At 44.4% G+C, this 23,023-nt stretch overlaps 1 protein-coding gene across 1 annotated transcript in view; it reads right to left on the reverse strand.

Annotated features, from left to right (window-relative positions):
• Nucleotides 1–689: 689 nt before the first annotated feature.
• CNTNAP2 (contactin associated protein 2) overlaps nt 690–23,023 on the reverse strand; it is a 1,981,254-nt gene continuing 1,958,920 nt past the window's right edge. Inside the window, exons 23-24 of the mRNA XM_086687667.1 lie at nt 10,239–10,319; nt 690–5,833 (exon numbers count right to left, since the gene is read on the reverse strand). Coding sequence (XP_086543793.1) covers nt 5,634–5,833; nt 10,239–10,319 — 281 coding nt within the window. The 3' untranslated portion in view covers nt 690–5,633. The remainder of the gene's footprint in view (nt 5,834–10,238; nt 10,320–23,023) is intronic.

Below are 23,023 nucleotides of genomic sequence, written 5' to 3' on the forward strand. Positions count from 1 at the left end.
GGGACTTTCTGATATTCTCCTCCTGTTGGGTCACACCGGTAAAGCAGGATCATTACCAAGAGCTTTCTAGAAGACTTGAGTATCATTGCGATAGACTGGCCTCGGGAATTGCTAAGGAGCAGAGAGGTTGGGCTTTTAACTGGGAATTCACACTGATTTGGTATACGTTGAAATGCTTCACTGAGAATTGATTAAAAGGAAATGGCTTCCCAATGTTAACTGAAGACCAGCAAATAGGAGGAATAATTTAGGACTACGGCTCTTAACGCATCTGGAGTGCACTTAGAAAGACACGTTGCACATCTCTGTTGTCTGGTTGACTGGCCTGAATCTATTTGCCCATTATCCAGTGTTACTCCCTCATTCTAAGCAAGGCTCGGAATGTATTCTGGACGTCACTTAACTCTAACTGCATTTTATCAAGCTGTGTGTAAATTAATCTAAAACATGGAGCCAATATCCATTATGCTACATTAAGAAAAATGGGGGAGGGGAGGCACGTGTGGCCCAAGAAGGTTAACGACGAACGCGTCCACGGAAGACCCGTCTTTGAAGAGTGACTGTACCGCTGTAGTTTTGGGAAAGATTATATTCCCAACAGATGTATGTTCCAGTGCCCGGAACTTTCTTCACTGAAAGTTGAAAATGGCTTCTAAGAGAATCAAGTGGAACAAAACACAAAGAATCGCTTTTAGGATAATTAAAACTATTTTGGATTTTTTATTTATCAATCTGGTTTCTAATATAATTTCAGTTAAATGAAAGACATTCACAAAGGATATTAGGCATACATACATAGTTTCCTTCTTTCATTGTAGTTTAACATGCTGTTGCTTTTAGAGAGTGAACTTTTGTGTCATTTCGCAGGGTGGAATCCTAATCGACTTTACAGAAAGAATACTTAGCCCAGCTTTTCACAACCCTGACCTCCGCAGTCACGATGCTCACTGAAAAAAATGCAAAAACCCAACCAAACTTAGAATCAGTAACATCTGAACTGTTTCTTGGCCTACTTTGAGAGGATGTCTTCATAGCCATGTTAGAACCCAGCGGTGGCTGTTTGGAAATTAACTGAACTTGGAAATGTTGCAGGCCACCTGTGTAGACCTGATCTTAAAGTACATTTTCATCTGGAAAGTGACCTTGGAAGTGCATGTTGGATATTAATACCTGTGCGCTCAGGTATCTTTATAATCTGCCAGTCCTTGCTCCACGGGAGATAATCAACTTTTCAACACGGTTTCCCTATTTCATCGACAATGACTTCTACATACCACGCATACCCAGAAAATACTGCTGTGAAAGACATCTATTCTAAAGTTTCCAACATTATCATGCAGGGCGTATGTAGTGTAGGCACGTTGCCACTAGGCTACACGGAAAAATCACATTTGTTTCTTGTGTCGTCTTACGTACGAGCCAGCCCAATTGCATTGGGGGCATGTGTAAGCTGTAAGTCCCATCTGGGTGGGGACGCAGGGCTTTGTGCATGCGAAGTTCTGATTTCTCTGGCCTTCGGATGTTGCATCTTCCAGTATTGACAGGTTAGGTCCTGGGCAGTCTACGTGATTAACAATTTAGCAGCTGTACAGCAATGCCTCACAAGTCTGCACACTCCCGGATGTGGGCACATTGTTCATTTGGTGTGTCTTACAACCACAGGCCAGAAAGTAAGTCTTCCAGGGGGCTCCACTGACTTGGGTCTTTATATTTGGGTGTCAAAGGACGCTGCAGTCAAGACTCAATGGCCCCTCACGATTGTCCTATTAAGTGGGCAGAGCAGCTGTATCTTAAATATGGGGCAAAGAGGGACCAAGGTTCACCAGTTTGACAAAGGTCACGTGGCAAGCCAGGGAGAGAGAAAGGGTGAGGACTCTATCAGCTGATGCCCAGGGTCTACGCTCACCATATCATTTTAAACATGGCGCTCGTTGGTTTCAGCCCCAATCAGCTAGAGGTGCTGTCTGTCTCTCATCTATTTCAGGATCAGCTGGTTCTATTGTCACTAGTAACTTAGGACCTGTTTTTGGCTGGCTAACTGGCATCCAATTTAATACCTGCTGCCTTTCTTTTTGAAAACTGCTGGACAGGATGATGAAAAGGAAACAATATTAAGCGGTTTAAATGAGGTGCTAATTGTTTAGAGGCATAAAGAGACCTTTGCAATGCTTACCCCATACAAAAAAAGAGCAGATCCCGTAATAGAAGGAAAGAAAAGTTTCTTCCGGACGCCACGCTGACACTGCGTTTTCCTATTTGGTAGCTACTTTTTCCTTCGGTGCTTCCTATGGTGTGTGTCTTTGTGCCCAGCTCTTTGAGGGCATCTGGGGGCGGCTCCACAGACGTTCAACAGTAACATTAAGATCTACTCTTTGGCTCATGCCAGTTCTTTTTCCTATGCCTCTGAATCCCTGCTCCTGTTAGTAAAGGATGCTTGTTCATCAAACTCAGGGTAACGGGAAACTGTCCAACAAAGGCCCTCCAAACCCTTGTTTCTAGCTCCCATAGCCTTACACATTAAGAAGGGTCAGAGAAGAACTTGACAATGTAACTTCTCACCTCCTAAGCTAGTTTCCTTGTGCTCTAGGGAATATGTTATTTTGAGAGCTGAGAATGGCACCGATCTTGCTTTCAAAGTCCTGCTCCTACCTCGTCAAAACCTAGATGTTTGCTTTCTACGTGGAAGATGCTTCCTGTACAAACAAACTTAAGTCAACCATCAGTTCTTCCTGAAACTTTAAAGCAGCTTCTTGTTTCTAAATTTTTTTCTTTTTGTTTTTGTTTATTATTTAAAGAGGTTGCCACTAGCCCTCTGGACTAGAATGATAATGGACTGGGACAGAAGAATGTCAAGGTTTTGTGGGATGTGACTGACAAAGCAAGATTAGACACGGAGCTTGGATCACGATATCGTGAGCTTTCAAGGGAGGGAGCATCGTCCTGAGATTTCAAGGGAGGGAGCTGGAAAAAAGAGATGTTTCTTTATCTTCACATAAATTACTGACCATTTAGAACGTACTGGATATGGCCTTCATAGATACATTTAGGACTTTTGGTGAAGCCCACAATCCCAAAGAGAAGCCAAGGATTTCCAGCACTCCCTTGGCACTTAACTTAGTTACTTAATACCTTATCTACGTTTTTGTGTCTTGTCTGCTGGCCGGACTTACCCCCTTAAGGGCATACTGTATGTCTTAATGGCGGTGACATGGGAGACCCACTGAGCCCTCAGTCAGTCCAGTGCCCTAGGTTTGCAAATTTGGTGAAGGAAGTGTTGGGTTTTATTTTTCACCTTTTGAGGCAGGAAAGAGGGAAGAAGAGAGTGAAAAGAAAGGGTAAGGCCGTTTTAGTGTCAGGGACTGTTTTTGATTGTTTTAACCCCTTAATCATTTTGGGAAGAAAGGGAAAATGCTGACACAGTGCATAAAGAAGAAAGCTATCACGGGAAACACCAGAAACAATACATTTCCATCTGGCATTATTTGTGAAGTGCAAAATTAATAGCTATAAAGCAGGTTTAAAACAAATTCTAAAAAACCTTTCTACAAAACATAATGTTTAAAATTTGCTTTCGTAATTTGACAATACACGAAACAGCCCTTAATGGTAGTCATCAAAACAGGCTTTGTTTTTAACATGTCACTTGGGTTCTCCTGTTCTGCTCTTTAGTCGTACCACGTACTTTTCATTTAACAACGTGTATTATGGAATAATGATCAAGACGTCTTTAAGGTAAGGGTGCTCGTGACAGTGGCTGAGGGTCAGCAACTGTGAAAGGCGTTCCGATTCCCTTTTGTTCTGTTACCTCGACTCTGATGGGAATGAACTGGTCCAGTATCTCCTTTGGAATGTGTCATATACAGGTGCAGGGGGCCCTTGGCAACTCTAGATAACAGTTTTCATTACCCAAGAAACTGAGATCCTCCAAAAAGCAAAGGCATACTGAGAATCTTGAAAAATACGTACATATAACCCTAACAAACTAGAATTTCCATTTTATTGAGGCACGCTGTCAGAAAAACAGCAATAATACTTTTTGAACCTCATCTTACATGCTTCCAGGAGGAGAAGGAAAAAAGGGATCCTACTGAATTCCTCAAAATGTTGGAGTCTGAAAAAAAATTTTAAAGTACTTACTCAGAGTCTGAACTATCATGATCATAAATGGTAGTCATTCTAGAAATAGCTTTTGTAATTTACAAAAAGAGATCAATGAAATTATTTCTTGGATGCTTCAATAGGAGCTTTGTCCCATCTATTTACGCACAAAGTCTATCATTTTTAAATAAAACCAACGAGTTCTTTGTTGGAACAAGTTGGTCAAGATTCCTGATTAGACTGAGGTGTGACTAACTAGACGTGTCCATTCTCTGAGAAGCAACAGTCAGTTATCAGGTTGGTCATGAACCTAAGGTTCAGATGTATCTGCCAAAGAGGTCCCTGAATCGTGGCAGTGTGTCTGTTTAGGATGGAACAATACATGGATTAGATGATGGAAAATACGGCAGTATTTTCCATATGATTCTGGAGTAAAGCAATAATAATAGCAATCATAACCTGGCTTTATTGTGGCGTGTCCATTTGGAGGACATGGTCTGCTAGGATTTTGTCACAAGGGCTTAAAAACTAAGATTTAAAGCAAGATAAGAAGAGCAACCTAATTTATGCATCATTCATTAGAAAGTGTCCACACTCTTGCTACAACTCTAAAAGGAACAGAGCAAACAAATCATAGCATCTGGCTCTAATTCCCCACCGAGGTGCCCCCACACACATACAGTGTAACCTAACATGATGTAGGTAAAGCAGAGGAAAAATCTTTTGTAACAGCTGGTCACTACCGCATTGTAGCTGACAGTCACAGGTCATGAAGAGGTCTAAGACTATGCACACGGAACAGTATTAGCTTGTAGAATCTGATGAAAAATAAAACCAACAATCCCAATATACGAAACTACTTCCCCTGGTTCTTAATGCTTCTCTCTGCTGTGTTAGTTGTGTTGTTACACAACAGGTGCCATATGCTCACTTCCTTCAGTGCTTTAGGTGGGAATGCTCAGAGAATAGGCATAGATTGAGGTCTCTTTGAAAACTGGCAAACAATAGGTTCTGTTGGCCCCTTCCTTTCCTTTTCCAATTTACAGGACACCAAAAGAAATAGCATATGAACACGAACTAGTTACTACGACAGCCCATTAAAAATTGACTATATGCAAAAGGAAGAGAATGCTGGAGGCCATGTGCATCAACTTTTCTCAAGAAAAAAAATATCCACATTCTAAGGGCTCTTAAAAATGTAGAAAACTTGCCCTGTTACCATGGGTTTTTAGAACACCTCTAAACACACACAAAATAAGACAGTATTACCTACAAATTTCAATTGTTTCTTAAACTCTAAAAGCATTTTTTGTATTATTTTGATTTGATACAGACGGGGAAACTCAGCTATAAAGAAATATTAAAAAGTACTTTTTGTGGCGATCAGTCTCCAGAATTTTCTGTTGCTTGCCTCCCCCGACTTGTGCTGATATTTTAAGGATGTGCTCAAGAGTATAAAGTAGGGTGCACTTTTGTCCCGTTCCCTCCTCCCGAATAGCTAGCCCCTCCCTCTCCCACAGCCAAATAGCCACCCCTCAGATGAGCCATTCCTTTTTGCTTTCGTCAATGGTCTCTGTGAAATTGGGGTCGTTGTTCATGATGGCAGCATCCGCGCTCTCTGCTGACTCTGCTCCCTTTGCTTCATTGGTGTGGTAGGTGCCCTTGTGGCGGAACATGTACCGAATGAGGAAGACCAAGGTGCAGAGAATGGTGAAAATCACCACAGCGATGACACCTGGTGGAGGCAGGAGAGGCACTGGAGGTTAAACAGACCTTGTATACATCCCTCCAACACCACTTTCCTCGTGTTGCCATGGTTCTCTCTCATGCCACCCTCCCCCACACAAAACACCAGCAACACACATGGACAGGACTGAAAGGAGATTAGACCAATTCACAGTTATATTTGGAGATCTTAATGCTATTCTCTGAGGAACTGACAGACAGTTAAACAGAAGAGGAGGAACTACTGCTCAACTCATTTTATGAGGCCAGCATTATCCTGATAGCAAAACCAGACAAACACATCACAAGAAAACATAACTATGGGGCAACAGTCCTCTTTAATAAAATTTTAGCAAATCAAATCTGGCAATGTGTGGCAGAGAATATATTATGGTGAAGGGGTGTTAATTCTAGGAATGCAAGTCTGGTTTATCATTAAAAAACAAAGCGATGTAATTTACCACATTAAAGAAATATAGGAGAAAAAGCATATGACAAATTTCAACCTCCATTCATTGTGAAGCCTTTCAGAAAGTATCAGTAGAAGGAAACTTTCTCAACCTGATAAACTTCATCTACGAGAAACCTACAGCTAATACCCTAGTCAATACTAAAAGAGTAAACATATTCTCTCTAAAACAGGAAACAATGGAAGCAAGTCCTCTCTCTCAATGTACCAGAAATCCTTGTCAGTGCAATAAAACAAAAAAGAAATAAAAAGTGTACAGACTGTGAAGAAGTAAAAATTTTCTCTATTCTCAGGTGACATGACCATCTCTTAGAAAATCCTAAGTAATATATATATATGTGAAGTGTCTAGAACTAACAGTAAATTTAGCAAGGCCACAAAAATCAACTGTATTTTTATATACTAGCAAGAAAATACTTGGAAGAACATTTAAAGTAATAAAAACTTAAAAAAGTAATAAAACAATACCATTTATAATAAAACAAATTGAACACAGTTGTTCAAGGCTGTGTTCGCTCAAAACCACAAAACCTTACTGACAGAAATTAAAGACATAGATAAATGGATGGATAGACCACCTTTAAGAGCCGAAGCACTCAGTATTGTTTTGATGTCCATTTATAGACCTAACGCAATCCCAATGAAAATCTCAGCAAACTTTTTCTTTGGTAGAAATTTATAAGTTGATTCTAAATTTTATATGGCAATAAAGTAAAGGGTCCAGAATAGCCAACGTAATTTTGAAAAAACAAAAAAGAAATAGCTGGAGAATGCATGTTGCTGTCTCAAGACTTAGTATAAAGGTAAAACAATACAGCAAGCATGGTATTGGGTAAAGAAAGATATATAATACATCAACAAAACACAACAGAGTCCAGAAAACAGACATACACATATATGGTCTATTGATTTTTGACAAAAGTGCCAAGGAGATTAAATTTGGAAAAAGTATATAGTCTTTTCAACAAGTAGTTTTAGAATAACTGGATATTAGTTTGGAAAATAATGTCTTTGACCTTTATCTCATGCTATGTACCAATGTTAACTCAAAGTGATTACAGACTTAGTTAACAGAAACCAAAGCTATAAAAGTTCTAGAAGAAAACATAGGAAGAAATCTTCACAATCTTGAAGAGGCATATCATTAAATAGAATTAAAAAAAAATCGCAAGCCATAAAAAGATTAAAAAAATAAGACTTCATCAAAATTTAGATTTCTTGCTTTAAAAAAAATTACCACTAAGAAAATGAAAAGGCATGTCACAGATTGGAGAAAATATTCACAATACATATGTCTGACACAGGACTTGAACTATCTAGAAAATAAAAAAACTGTTATAACTCAAAAGAAGTCCAATAATCCAGTTAAAAGATGGGGAAGGAGTTTTTATTTTTTATTTTTTAAATGCTTATTTTTGAGAGAGAGAGAGAGAGAGGGAGGAAGGGAGAGAGGGAGAGAGAGAGAGAGAGAGAACAATGAGCGGGGGAGGGCAGGGAGAGAGGGAGACACAGAATCTGAAGCAGGTTCCAGGCTCTGAGCTGTCAGGACAGAGCCCAATGCAGGGCTCAAACCCACAAACTGGGAGATCATGACCTGAACCAAAGTTGGACACTTAACCGACTGAGCCACCCAGGCACCCCGGAGAAAGAGTTTTAAACAGACACTTCACAAAAGATTTAGAAATGGCAACAGGCACATGAAAAGACGCTCAGGGTTATTAGTCATCAGCTCATTGCACATTAAAACTGCAACAAGCTACCACTACTCATCCACTGGAGTGGTTCAAATGAAGAAGACCGACAATACCAAGTGCTGATAAGATTGTGGAGCAAGCCTGGCCTGTCAGATAGGAACTGCGGGGATGTAAACGGTTCAACCGTTTTGGAAAACTGTATGGCAATTTCTTACAGAGTCTAGTCTCCACTTTCTGTCACACCTGGCAACTGCACTCCCAGGAACTACCAAAGAGAAATGAAAACTTATGTTCACATAAGACTTCAACAAGAATACTCATAGCAGCTTTATTCAAAATAGCTCAGACCTGGAAACAAACCAAACAGCCACAGGTGAGCAGATAAAACGAATTCTAGTACATTCACACAGCAAAACACAACTTGGCAATAAAAATGAACAGCCTATCGATTCATGCAACCATGTGGACAGACCTCAGAAACATGACGTTGAGCGAAAGAAGGCACGAACAGATGACATACTCCATGATTCCATTTCTACGCCACTCTAAAGGAGGTAACAGTTATCAACACGGCAAAAAGCAAATCAGAGGTGGCCCTTCTTGGGAGTGGGGCAGGGCAAAGCATGGACTCTACGGGGGCACAAAGAGCTTTCTGTGGGTGGGAATGTTCCAGATCTTCATTGTGGTGGTGGCTACGGGTGTTTGTGTTTGTCACGAGTCACTGACCTGTTACGCTTACACACATGCATATCATGCTTCAATAAAGTTGATCTTAAAAAAACAAAACACAGGAGAGGGACCTTGATAAGACTGTACCGACATGATTGGACAATGTGATTTAGGCGGCATTCTAAACGTATTCTAGTTTTAGAGTCACATATATTTCTCTCTTTCTAAAAATGTTTATTTGAGAGAGAGGGAGAGACAGAGAGCGTGAGCAGGGGAGGGACAGAGGGAGGGGGAGACACAGAATCTGAAGCCGTCAACACAGAGCCCGACGCGGGGCTTGCACTCATAAACCGTGAGATCATGACCTGAGCTGAAGTCGGACGCGCAACCGACTGAACCACCCAGGTGCCCCAAGTCAGGTATTTCTTACAGGCATCTACTTCTCCATGTGGAAAAGAGACCTACCGACTAAGCCAAGGTGATTGGCTGGGTTTAAGACCCTTGATACGATTACAGTATTAGCTGTCCTCAGACATGCAGGGGACACCTGGATGCAGTAAGACAGGGGGGCTCAGGCAGAAGAGACGGTGGGCAACGGGGGGCAAGGATACCAACCCAAATAAGAAGGACTGGGCTAGGAGGCTTCAATTATTCTGCAGCCGTCCCTGGGGAGAAAAGACACTGGAATATTTTAGATACCCTGGCTTATTAATTTTCTGATGATCTTTATTAAGATAACGGCAGCCAGACTGGCACACTCCTGCCTGTTTTTGCAATAAGTGATCCTGGGCCTTTTGGGATGTGCGGGAGTGAGAAGGGGAAAAGAGAGGAGGGAGGAGGCTATTGTGGCTCCTGCACGATGGCCGGCCTGCCTGTTCAGGCTCTGGCTAGCCTGGCACGACCATCCCATTCTTACGGGTCAGCATTGAAAAGCAGCCAGGTTACGGGGCACCCGGGTGGCTCAGTTGGTTAAGCGTCTGACTGCGGCTCAGGTCACGATCTCATGGGTTGCAAGTTCAAGCCCCGTGTTGGGCTCTGTGCTGACAGCCCACAGCCCCGAGTCCGCTTCTCTCTGCCCCTCCCCCACTCGCGATCTGTCTCTGTCTCAAAAATAAATAAACATTAAAAAAAAAAATCTTTTTTTTAAAGTAGCCGGGTTACATTTACATCCGTGTCTCCATATCCGTAGGTCACAATCCTTAGTCATATTTAAATAACAAAACAAGGGCGCCTGGGTGGCGCAGTCGGTTAAGCGTCCGACTTCAGCCAGGTCACGATCTCGCGGTCCGGGAGTTCGAGCCCCGCGTCAGGCTCTGGGCTGATGGCTCGGAGCCTGGAGCCTGTTTCCGGTTCTGTGTCTCCCTCTCTCTCTGCCCCTCCCCCGTTCATGCTCTGTCTCTCTCTGTCCCAAAAATAAATAAACGTTGAAAAAAAAAATAAAAAAAAAAATAAATAAATAACAAAACAAATCAAGTAAAAATCTAGATGATGGTTTTGTTTTTGTTTTTGTTTTTTTAAGACGACGCATTTACGGACAATTCTTACTTTCCACAGGTGAGGAGCCTGTGCTATGCATCACCCACCTCCAATGATAGCCGAGTTTCTGTTGACTCCATTTCTTATAGCTTGGCCTTGTCCTGGATTATATGGGAAATCAGCACTGGCTGCAGAGGAAGAAATGGAAAAGTCAAGTGTAAGAGTCAAGGATACTAGTAATCCCAAATAACCTGATGTGGACATTTTTTCATACAACTCCTCAGCACTTCCTGTTTCCCTAGAGGAGAGTTCTGTTTCTCACAGGCCCATCTTGTCATCGTTTCCACACGTCTCAGCGCCTCCACCCGTTTCGGCTCTTCTGTCTGACATGAGACCCAGAGAAGCACGATCAGTCTTTTGGAGGAATATGAGAGAATCTTAGAGCTACCTGAGCCGTCCTGCTTCCGTTCCACTGACACACAAGCTGATGGATTAGAATGTTTTTTTTCTCACCTTTGGCTGAAATCTGCCTCAGCTACTATTTTCTATCTACATTGGCTATTTCTGTAGAGCCTTTTATACCTTTAGTTTAAAAAGGAATCATGTCTTTAAGTGAACATTTTGCATGACTGTAATAAAACATAGGGCATGTCAGGAATGTGTAAGCGGGTAACGTTTCATAACAGTTGAGAATAATATACGCTGCCTAATAAAGTTTCCATTTCTTTCCCTGTTATAAAAAAAAATCAGAACCGGTTATATTACAGTTAGGTGTTTCTCTAGGATAAATTTCAAGTACGCAAAAGACAAACGGATCCTGAAGTCTTTCTAGAGGTCGGCAGAGTATCTGTTACCATCCATACGAGCTAATGTAACCTCAAAACCAATTTCATATTCGTTGGGCCTCTGTTTTAGACGTTCAGGTTTAAGGCAAATACTCCAACGGAAGTAGCTTCCTCCTTCAGCAGATCACCTTAGTCTAGAGCCATGGTTACTGGATGGCATCAGTTAGGTATTTAAAAAATGTTTGAACGAGTTATTTTGCATAATTAAATGTGTGCACATGGAGGAAAGAGGTCTGTGTTAGGGTTCAAGGAGGATCTCACTATGGACTCGGGTTTCGTAAGGCTCCTCCTTCAGCTCTCTGCTCTGAAGGATCCCCAGGATAATGATGAAAAGTAGGCAGAGCCCTTCTTTTCCTTTTCCCCAGGAAATAGGGCCACCAGAGAGATTTCAGATCCTACCAGCAAATGCTACTTCAGCTTTTCTCTGACTGAAGACCAGAAAAATGATCTGTTCCTGGATCGATCATATTCCAAATCAGCTCGGCCACCAGTGCCACTCAAGCCTGTCGATTTAATTAAAATGCAGACGCTAAGAAAGACACAAATGAAAGAACTTAACTCTGAGTCCTGGGGACTTTTCTTTCTTTTAAAAAAATATTTTTTAAAAATGTTTATTTACTTTTGAGAGAAAGAGAGAGACAGAGGCATGAGCAGGGGAGGGGCACAGAGAGAGAGACACAGAATCCGAAGCAGGTTCCAGGTTCTGAGCTGTCAGCACAGAGCCCGACGCGGGGCTCGAACTCACGAAGTCGGACGCTTAACTGACTGAGCCACCCAGACACCCCTATTGTGTACTTATTTTAACTGGTCCAATCCCATGTCTAGGGAGAGAGGGAAAGGCAGAGCCAACATGAAGTATACTGTAGTCAGTGACTTTCCCCATGCCCTTTAGGACTTTCTGGTGTGGGCAGCATGGACGGATATTCAAAATTCCAAGTGTCGGCCCAAGGATGCAATGACCTTGCATTTGTAGGCTCATCACCCGATGTTAAGGGTGATCAGAAAATCATCCCGTGTGAATAAAAATGGTTTCCAAATAATATTTCTGGAAACCTTGGGTTTCTTCTTTAAACCTGAGTGTTCCCTTCAGAGAAGGATTATTTGTGGATGTGACAAATGAATGTATTCAGCCATTCAACAGATCTTTCCAGAACGCCGACTATGTGTCAGGCACCATTCTAAGTGCTGGGGATCCACAGTGAACAATAAAAAAGATGAAAATTGTTACTGATGAGGAATTTCTGTGCCTCATTGAAGAGTTTGGTTTACACAGTCAAAACACTAATTTAAAGCACGGATGTGGTTTTAGTCACGACCCTATCTAGTTACAGTAAATTGCCTAAAGCTGCTTTGTAGTTGCCACGTTACAACTCATACACTCATAGGTCATGGTAAGATTTGGTTACTGACATAAACCACCCTTCCGAGACCGAGAGACTGCGAGTTTCTTTCCGAGGATGAAAGTTCATACTGTCACGACTCATCTTTGACCTAGTTTCCAGGCCTTCTGACAACGTTAATTACCCTTCTCTGGACACTATTTAGTCCATATCTTCCTAGAAAGCCATCAAGCTTGTTGAGTGGCCCAGATGGGATTGGAAACCAGGCAAGGTTAATTCCTAAGCCATTCATTCCCATCCTGCCTTTTGAGGGCTGAAGAGGCAGCCAGGTGGGGAAGTCCCAGCATCCAGACAGTTCCGCTTGGGCAGGGCCTGTGGCAGGAGGAGCCTGTTTAGGGGATGAGGGAGAGAAATCTGTTTTGTCTTAGAGGTACTGAGCCTGGGGTGCCTCTGGGACACCCAGATGGAGACGTCTACTGGGCATTTGGTATCTTATGAGTGGCTCGTATTTTTCATCTCCTTCTGAGAAACACAGCCATCTCCTCACCACTTTTAAGTAACATAAACCTTCAAAATATATGAAGTACGGAGACAAAAACAATGACAGTGGCAATTTTGTGATTATTCTATTATGTGAGAGTCGTGACTCTATGAAGCTGTTTGCTTCTCTGCTTCAGGTAATGTCGATGGGAGAACACATCACGCTTTCTCTCTGCTCCAAAACCGACTGTACGGCTTTGCATCCTTGGCCACAAAACTGCAGACAAACACAGATATTTAGAGAGGTGTGTACGCCCCTCTCTCTGGATCGCTTGAAGTTATTGACATAACCAGTAGTGGAAGGTGTGGGTGTGACCTGAGATGACCCAAGAAGAACAGGAACAGCTAGAAGAGAACATGGAAATTTATCCCAGGATCGCCTTTCGTACAAAATCCGAAATCCTTTGTAGGGGGAGGAAGGCCTCCTTTGAGCTGAATTTCTCTCCTGCTCCTTCTCTGCCGGGGCCACTTTTCCAACTTGACATTCTAGGCACACAGACTCCTGATGCTTCCTGGTCGACACGTTCTGGCTCATCCCTCCGCCCCCCTCACCTCTGCCCTGCCTTTCCTCTCTCTGTCCATCAAATCTTACCTGTTTCCTAAAACTATCCTTAGCCACCTGGGTTACGTATCTGGCCCTCTTGTCAAGGTCGATCGGTCTGAATTCTTGTCACTCCCTACACGGCAGCCAAGCTCTTAAAGGCATGCTCAGTTATGTTCCCAATGACAAACAGTGCTGACAGGCAGCTATGGCTAATGAGACGTTCGCTAAAATGAAATCAGCCCAGGGGTGCCTGGGTGGCTCAGTCAGTTAAGCATCCGACTTCGGCTCAGTGCATGATCTCGCGGTTCATGAGTTCAAGCCCCACGTCCTGTTCTGTGCTGACAGCTCAGAGCCTGGAGCCTGTAAATATAGAAAAGCTACTAATGGTTCCTGTGTCCACTGGTCTTTGGTTATTATCAGAAAACAGCCAGTGGGAAAAACCCTGAGGTACAACCGAAGTCCTCACGAAATTCAAGGGCACGGTTCTGTTTCTCGCATAAGCATCCCTGTTTTCATGGCTTCATTTATAACTTAAGTCTGGTTGTCCTAATGCACGTGAGTCCTTACTCCCTTGAGGCATATCCATTTTATCCTGGCCAAGCAGAGCAAGCGCTATTTTGACAGATATATTTGAAATGATTTCACTGTAACCGTCCTCCCCGCCCCCTCCCCCCCCCCCACCCCGGGGTACCAACATCCTCTGGGAAATGCACGTATGAAAACTTGGAAACCAAGAGACGTAAGTAAGACATAGGACAAAGCTCATCCACGACCAGACTCCATTCTGTTCCATCTCATCCCCCGTCTGCCGGGAGAGCAGAGCAATTTTAGTGGTGCTGCAGAATCAAGGAACCTATATTTTGGGAAATGGCATGAATAGGTCCCAACAGGCTGGCTGGCACAGTTGTGAGAGGATGCGACTCTTGATCTCGGGGTCATGACTTTGAGCCCCATGTTGTGGGTGGAGCCTACTTAAACACACACACACACACACACACACACACACACACACCCAAAAAACCAGACTCTAGATATTAACAGTGTCAAGACCAGACCTGCCTCAAACAGCCAAAGACTATATTCAATATACGTTTCTCCTGGGTCTCCAAGTGATAGAACATGATGATGACTGTCGAAGCATGGTGTTGTGTCAGCTCTGATTTAGGGTCTCATAGGAGCATGTGCATTTCTGTTTATTTCCCTTGTGTACGTCCTCTTGTCTGTCTGGCCATCCCCATTACACTGGCCACACACAGACCGTGTCTCCTTTGCACACCTAGAGGTTGGCGCTCCTCCCTTTCTCCACCTGGCGTAGAGCAGGCAGACCGTGGGCTGGAGGAATCCATGATGAGACATTCTCCACCCACACTCATGCTTGTTCGATTGCTCGGCTGAGGCTTTGGGCTAAAGCACACTATTGCCCTCCTTGCCAGAGAGGGAACATATATGACAGGCTCCAAACATAGGCATGGGTCGGATTCACCCTCAACGCACGGACGCTGTCCCCTTCCACTGTCTTTGCCACTCGAGAAGCCACCTGAGGGCTCAGCACCGGTGTCCTTTCCCTCTTCCTCCTGCTCTACCTTCAGGTTGAAAATCAAGAAGGAAACAACAAACAAACTTTGTAAAAGTGGGCCTGGCGGGGGGGCGGGGGGGGGGGTTCCCATAATGATATCCATACCGTACAGCGATCCGTTCTTAGAGCCGGGTGAGTAAAAATACACTTTCCTCCCCCGCAAAATAGAAAGGATGAATGTTCTGTCCTTCCCTTTGCTGCGTTCCTGGAAGGATTTGTCAGGAAAGTAAATGACAGTCTAACCAGCACCTCTTATCCTGTGTGCTGTGTGAGACGAGTGTGGTGCCTCTCCCTGGCAGCTGAGACCCCCGGGGCTCTTGGGGGTCGGGGACAAATTCTGACCCCTGCCGGCCTGGGAGGTAAGGGACATCGCGCAACAAGGGCTCCGGGGACCGTGCAGGTTGTTTATACGTGACGAACAGGAAAACCCTAAATTCTAGGATTATAAGGTTAGTCATCGTTTGGATGACACTTTCTTCACAGATGAAACTCATTAGGGCCCAGGACAGCAAGGGGTTGGTGGAATCAACCTAGAAGTGTTTTCCTTCCGTGGTGGAGTACAAAATGTAAAGGCAGGTGAAATTCAAATTTCAGGAACAAGGTAATTAGGGACTAATAATAATAGCCCTTCCTACAAGTCAGGCACTGTTTTTAGTTTTTTGTTTTAATTTTTAAAATGTTTATTTTTGAGAGAGAGAGAGACAGCGTGAGTAGGGGAGGGGTGGAGAGAGAGAGAGAGAGAGAGAGAAAGAGAGAATCTGAAACAGGCTCCAGGCTCTGAGCTGTCAGCACAGAAGCCTGACGTGGGGCTCGAACTCTGAACAGCAAGATCATGACCTGAGCTGAAGTCGGACACTGACTGACTGAGCCATCCAGGCGCCCCAAGCCAGGCACTGTTTTAAGTCCTTTAAGTCCATTTCAGCCTCATGTGAACCCCGGCAAGTTGGCAATATTCATCCCATTTTGTTTTGTTTTGTTTTGTTTTTTAATTTTTTTTTCAACGTTTATTTATTTTTGGGACAGAGAGAGACAGAGCATGAACAGGGGAGGGGCAGAGAGAGAGGAAGACACAGAATCGGAAACAGGCTCCAGGCTCTGAGCCATCAGCCCAGAGCCTGACGCGGGGCTCGAACTCACGGACCGCGAGATCGTGACCTGGCTGAAGTCGGACGCTTAACCGACTGCGCCACCCAGGCGCCCCAATATTCATCCCATTTTGGAAGGTTCTGGAAGGCCAAAAGCTGGTCTGAGGTCCCATAACCAGTAAGTGGTAGAGCCAGAGTTTGAACCCAGGAAACTGGCTCCAGAGACGACTTGCAAAAACACTAAGCTGAACTGTTTCTGATGTGAAAGCAAACTTTGTAAGAGCAGGCCCAGGGGACACGGCTCCCCATCACTGCACACGGTCTACACCGGCTCTATCAAATCATCAACACAACTGCATGGTCTCAAGGCAACGAAGACTCAGTTATTCTCCCCGTGGTTGGCGGCCTGCCTTGGACCCAGATAGGAGTCCCTCACCGACCCAAACAGCACAGAGAGAATGCTTATTACCACCATGGAAACACTTGTGAAATCATGAAATCAGGAACCGTGCTAACTGTGCCTTAAACCGTCACTGTTAGAACATAATTTTTTTTTTAATCACATTTAGGGAATGTGAAAAATAGAAGACATTTCCGGGCAGGTGCTTAAGTACAAATAAATGATTTAAAAAACAGTTGCAAGAACAGAATGTTAAAAAGAGATTTGAATTGTTTAGCCACCAATTTCTTGCCTGCCCCATTGAGCAGGCAGGGAGAGGACAGAATAATAAAGCCTTTCTTCTTCTTCTTCTTCTTCTTTTTTTTTTTTAGTACACAAGATAAATGAGGTGGTTGTAGTTCTTATTTACTAAGTTTCAAAATATGTAAAATTGTAGACTTCAGGCTCAGAAACCAATGGCAAATAAAACACACATTTAAATGCATACAAAAGTAAATCGAGATTATCTCACATAAAACCCCCAAAACCAAAGGCACTAAAAGCTTCAGGTTGTCATCTATCAGGGACAAAAAAATTAGATACTAGCTGACATCTCGTAGAGAAAACATCGCCATGGAAACCACTTGAGCTTCGGCATCTGAAGTGATAATTTGAGATACTCGAACAAAACTGCTATTAGTTATAATTTAATTTAGATTGCAGCATGATTTTTGCAGCGGGGGCTGGGCCAGATGATGTATATGTGCCTTTGTTCTTTCCAACGTCTTTGTTTCGTTTCACTGTATTCTCTCTTCCAGTCTGAGCTCGATGGCAGAAAATTATTTTTTTCAAATAATTTGTTCTAGCCATTCACTGCTGACTGGTGTTCTAGAAGCCTATGGAAACAAATGGTGGCCGACTAAGATGCTGAAGATATAAGGGGATGTTGTTTTATTTTCAGAGAGGTGACGGCTGATCACGTTTGCAGGAGGTAGAGACTTCTCCAGGCCAGCAGGATTTTAGCCAGGCAAACAGAATGTGGCACACATCCCCACGAGCCTGAGTCTTGTATTTACATCTATGCCCTCACCTCGGTTTTTGCAAAAAGCCAGCCAGCCAGAATTCCAAATTCAAATGGGGAGGGGATTACGGACTTTTGGCTTCTGACTTGAGAAATCACACAAGGCTTACATTTCAGTTCTAGTCTCTCTCTTTTTTTTAATGTTTATTTTTGAAAGAGAGAGAAAAAGAGAGGGTGAGAGCGTGTGCGGGAGCAGGGGAGGGGCAGAGAGAGAGAGAGGGGGACAGACATCCAAAGCAGGCTCCACAGTGACAGCCTCAGGGGGTCGAACTCACAAACTGTGAGATCGTGACCTGAGCCGAAGTCTAAGTCGGGCACTTAACCAACAGAAACCCCCAGGCGCCTCAACATTTCTAGCTTCTTTTTTTTTTTTTAAGTTTATTTATTTATTTTGAGAGAGAGAGAGAGAGAGAGCGAACAGGGGAGGAGCAGAGAGAGAGGGAGACAGAGAATCTGAAGCAGGCTCCGTGCTGTCAGCGCAGAGCTTGATGTGGGGCTCAAACCTATGAACCGTGAGATCGTGACCTGAGCTGAAGTCAGACCCTTAACCGACTGAGCCATGCAGGTGCCCCCCCTCCCCCAACATTTCCAGCTTCTTAAAGGAAAGAGCAGGTGGCAGCTGCCTGCCTGGTTGTCAGAGATTTGGTGAGAAAAAGGTCAATTAGGTAAAAACGAACAGAATACAGGAACTGGTCATCACCTGCTATATATTTGTTTAAAAAAGGGTTTTTTTTTAAAGTTTTTAATTTTGAGAGAAAGAGAGAGAGTAAGCGAGCAGGGGAGGGGCAGAGAGAGAGGGAGACACAGAATCGGAAGCAGGCTCCAGGCTCCGAGCTGTCAGCACACAGCCTGATGCGGGGCTCGAACCCACGAACCGTGAGATCGTGACTTGAGCAGAAGTCAGACACTTAATCAAGTGAGCCACCCAGGCGTCCCTGACTGTTTAATGCCAACTTTTACACAAAAGATCTGAATGGGCAATTGATTATATTAGATTCCCTCCTTCCATTTCTTTCCTTTTTTTTTTTTTTTTTTTTAAAAGCCAACTCTGAGTTGTCTCAATTGCCTTTCGGGAAGAAAGATTTACGGATATTCCCAGACCAGGCTGAACACCATGTTCTTTTGTCCAACTGCCCATAATAGGTATTTGAGTTGGAAACAGCTCGTTACTGACATGAGTTCAGTCTTGGTATTCCATGAAATAAACAGGTAAGACACTGGGCGTCCATTTCCACGGTGGGCAAAGGTGTTCTGTTATTTCTCAGGTGGGCAAACTGTTCCTTCTTTCATGTTAGTTACAATCGTTGATGAGTCTGTCGTCGGAGCTGTTGCCGGATGATGTCACAGGCACTGTGGGTCAGAGACGTTGACAGCCGGCTGTCACAGGTTGACTCCCTCAACTTCTCCCTCCTGCGGAGCAGGCTACGCCGCACGGAAGTGTTCAGTCTTGAAGCGGGTAGGTGCCCGCCACCTAAATGTGGGCCCTGTGGACTCATTAAAGACACTTCTGTGCATCTTGCTGTGGTTCTCAAGCTGAGCCTTGAAAGTCTAGATCAGGGAGCCCCAGAGCGAGGGCTGGGGAGCCCGGTGGTGTGGCCTTCCCTTCACGGTGAAGAGGGTCACGCTCCTGTCTGCGGGGCTCTGCAGTCACCGCATTCCTCTGCCACAAGGTGTAAATAAATCCGTGCTGGTGTCATCAGGAGTGCAGAAGCCCCAGATATGGGGGAATATGATTGGTTTACTGGAATTGATTCGTTTTTTTGAGAGAAATCTTGTCTCCTTGCTGCTGGTACCTATATGGGTGGAGGTTGAGAGAAGGCGGCCAGCTCAGGGGGGAAGGCCAGTGGCTACAGAGGAACATGGTTGTCCAATATTCCAAAGCACCAGAGTGACTGTCACTTGAGGACGTGCTGGGTCACCATTTACAGATACATTCATCAAGCCTGGTGAACATCCCCGCTACGCAGGGGTCCCAGCTAACACAATGTGTGGTTAACTGTTGGCAAAGCGGTCCCAGCAAGAATTGGTTGTCTGTTCGACAGTGGAAAGAGTCTCAGTTTCCAAGGAGAGGGTGGCTGAGAAAATAAAGACGGCAAGAAGATACCAATCGTAGCGAATGAGCCAAAAATGCATCTTTTAAAGACATTTCCTGCTGTACTTCCTCTCCTCCCTGACAGGTGTTTGAGCTGGCACCATTCAGAAGGTCAATATCTTCAGGAGACCTTGAGGCCATGGTCTCCGGGCTTCTGCTGAGAAACATGTCCACTTGGTGTTACGCACGTCTCAGTAAAGGCTTTGGACTTCCAGAATTTATGGTGCGGAAGCTTGGTGAAAATAGCTTTTTTATCTACCCAAGAGATGAGTTTCCTCATTCGTGAGAACATTGAGGCACATTTCATCATATGAGGAATCAGGCAAGGATGAACGTATACTTTTACTCCCCCTTTATGGAGATTTCCAGTAGATTCCAAGGCCATAATTTGACTGTGGATAGCTCTTTTGGAAGCAGCTGGATATTCCTGATTTGTTTTTGTCACCATCGTACGTCTTTCAAGGTAGTACAGTGAAAAATCAAATGCACGTTAAAAAACATTTAATCTGCTATAACATCTATATCTTGACTTGCGGGCAATGCTGTCTTCTGTTTTAGGTGATGAATACGGTCCTGCTCTCTGTAGACTGGTCTGTCAATGTCCACTCGGTTTGGGCTTTGTAGGAGGTCGCGTTATAACTGCTGTTTCTTTTCTTTTCTCTTCCTTCCTTCCTTCCTTTCTTTCATGTTTATTTTGTGTGTGAGAGAGAGATAGTGCAAATAGGGAAGGGGGAAGGGGAGGGAGAGAGAGAGAAGGAGAGAGGGAGAGAGAGATAGGGGGAGAGAGAGGGAGAGAGGGAGAGAGGGAGAGGGGGAGAGAGGGAGGGGGGAGAGAGGGGGGGGGAGAGAGAGAGAGAGAGAGAGAGAGAGAGAGAATCCCAAGTAGGCTCCGCTCCCAGCAAAGAGCCTGACACGGAGCTAGATCCCACGACTTTGGGATCATGACCTGAGCCGAAATCAAGAGTCAGATACTTAACTGCCTGGGCCACCCAGGTGCCCCACTGCTATTTCCTCAAAATGTAAAATTAACCCTTTTTATCCCTAAGAGTTCAGAAACCAGTGTCTAGGTGGGGAGCGTATCTCAGACCACAGCGGCATTCGCCCAGATCACAGCCCGCTGACGGGGTTCTGGCTCCACTGTGTGGTCTATTCGAAGCGGTGGGGGGTGAGCAGACAGAAAGTACTTTTAAAAATTAATTCTGCACACATTTTAAGTCTTTTATCAATGCCCAGCTGGGCTCTTGCTTTTGAAATACTCTTTTCGGCTGTGTTAGCACAAGTGAACGTTTCTAATTCCAATCCCAAGACAATGCCTTTTCTTCCAAGAAGGCTGACCTCGTAAAACTGAATATACAACTCTCAAGCTAGAGATTTCTGCTATCTTTTGAGCTGTTCTCTTCTTGAATTAACCTTGGATCTCAGAAGACAGCCATCTTTGCTTGTTGGCAGGTGGAATGACTAAGGATCATCAAAAAAGAACCCTGTAAAACCAATGAAAGCTTCCCGGTGTTTTCCACAAATAGATTCCTCCCCAGTGCTGGCTCACATCATTACCAGGATGGGATAAACTTCCAGCACCAGCCATGTGGCTCTAACACAGTTCTTTTGGGTCAACAGAGTGTGAAAAAATACTTAATTGGCTCTAGCAGTCTTCGGTATGATTTCTTCCACATCGAAAAAGAGAAAGTGGAGGAGGGGGGAAGAAAAGAAAAAGAAAAAGGAAGGTGTATTTTGCAGCGGGGATTTCGCCTCTAGGGACACAGTTATTATTTCAGACTCCTGCATTATATTTAAGAGATGTCTGAAGGGAGGAACACAACTCTGAATAGGGACTGAAATTCTTTTAAAGTTTAAAGTTTCTATTGAGAGGAAGGAAAAATGGGGTATACCTGAATTTGAGACCCGATCATGCTATTCTCTGTATAGTTTTGGGCGAGGTGCTGTAAACACTGGGGCCGCTGGCTCAGTCCTGACTGCACATGAGGAATCTCTCAGGGATGGGGAACAGGCATCGGGAGTTTTAAAAAACTGCCCCGGTGATGCTAATGTGCAGCCAGAGGTGAGTTGCAGCCACTGAGGTGTTGGTTCATTGACAGAATGAATGCATTAATTTTGTGAGTCGATTTCCTTATCTTTTTTTTAATGTTTATTTATTTTGAGAGAGAGAGAGAGAGAGAGAGAGAGAGAGAGAGAGAGAGAATGTGTGTGCCCATGCGTGCATGTGCAGGGGAAAGGCAGAGAGAGAGAGGGAGAGGGAGAATCCCAAGCAGTTTCCACACCGTCAGCAAAGAGCCTGAGGCGGGGCTTGAACTCACGGACCCCAAGATCATGACCGGAGCTGAAATCACGAGTCAGATGCTTAACCGATCGAGCCACCCAGGGGCCCTGGTTTTCCTTATCTTTACGAAAATGTGGCTAATACCGTCCACACATACCACATAGGGCCGCTGTGAGGATAGAACAAAACCAGACGCTGAAGCGTTCAAGTCGCTCACAAATCGAAGCTATCATTTCTGTCTTTATCCTTTCCAGTCTTCTAAAAGTTAAAATTCCCAAGTAATTTCTCGAAAATCGCCTTTAGCCTTTCTAAGCGGGAAATTTCAGAGCAACCCGTGTCCATCCCTAGGTTGAAAATAATTGCAACCACATTCATCTGGATTTTTATGCACATTTTAACGTAAAGTTGATTTTACTTTTTTCCCCGAAGCCTTCCGGGGTTACTCTCTGGAGGAAACTCAGCCGCAGAATCGAGAATCCCCCTGGGTCTTTAGACATTTCTGAGTAGTCTGTGCAGAGCCTGGGGAATCCACCAAAGATCTCTCCAAACGAGCGAAACGACTTGTCGCCTGTTTGTTGGCCGTGTTTAGAGGGACTTTCCCCTGAAGAGCGGATGGCATTGGGTCAAACACTTCATCTGGGTAACGTTTCTGTGACTTTCGAAATCAGAGGCAAGGACACAAGGCCCCCGATTTGCCAGCAAAGGTAGAATTAGCATTTCCGGGGGGCGGGGGCGACTGGCAGGGATTCCCTCGGGAGGATTCACACCCAGGGATTCTGACAAAATAGTCTTTCTGAGTGACAGAGTCAGTAAAGGAAGCAATGCTGGATTCATCTGGAAGATGCTGAGCTCCCCTGAATGCCTCCAAGGGATATGCATGGATGTTCAAAGACACAGCACAGTAGGAGGAGGCTTCAGACGGGTGGCTCCTGGAACCAAGGTCAGACTCAGACATCCCCGGACCACACGGAAGTCAAACCTGCATCACTTCTGTGGGCGTCTCGTAACATTGCTACGACACGAGAATGAGGCAAAAATGGAGAGTGGCACCCACTGGAGTCTGTGGTTCTGTGGTCCACGGAGAAGTCACCATAGCAACGTGTTGGGTATTCCTCTGCCCTTCCTGGCCCTG

Source organism: Puma concolor, chromosome A2 (genome assembly GCF_028749965.1).
Source record: "Puma concolor isolate L17-30 chromosome A2, mPumCon1.1.hap2, whole genome shotgun sequence".
Classification (NCBI taxonomy): Eukaryota; Metazoa; Chordata; class Mammalia; order Carnivora; family Felidae; genus Puma; species Puma concolor.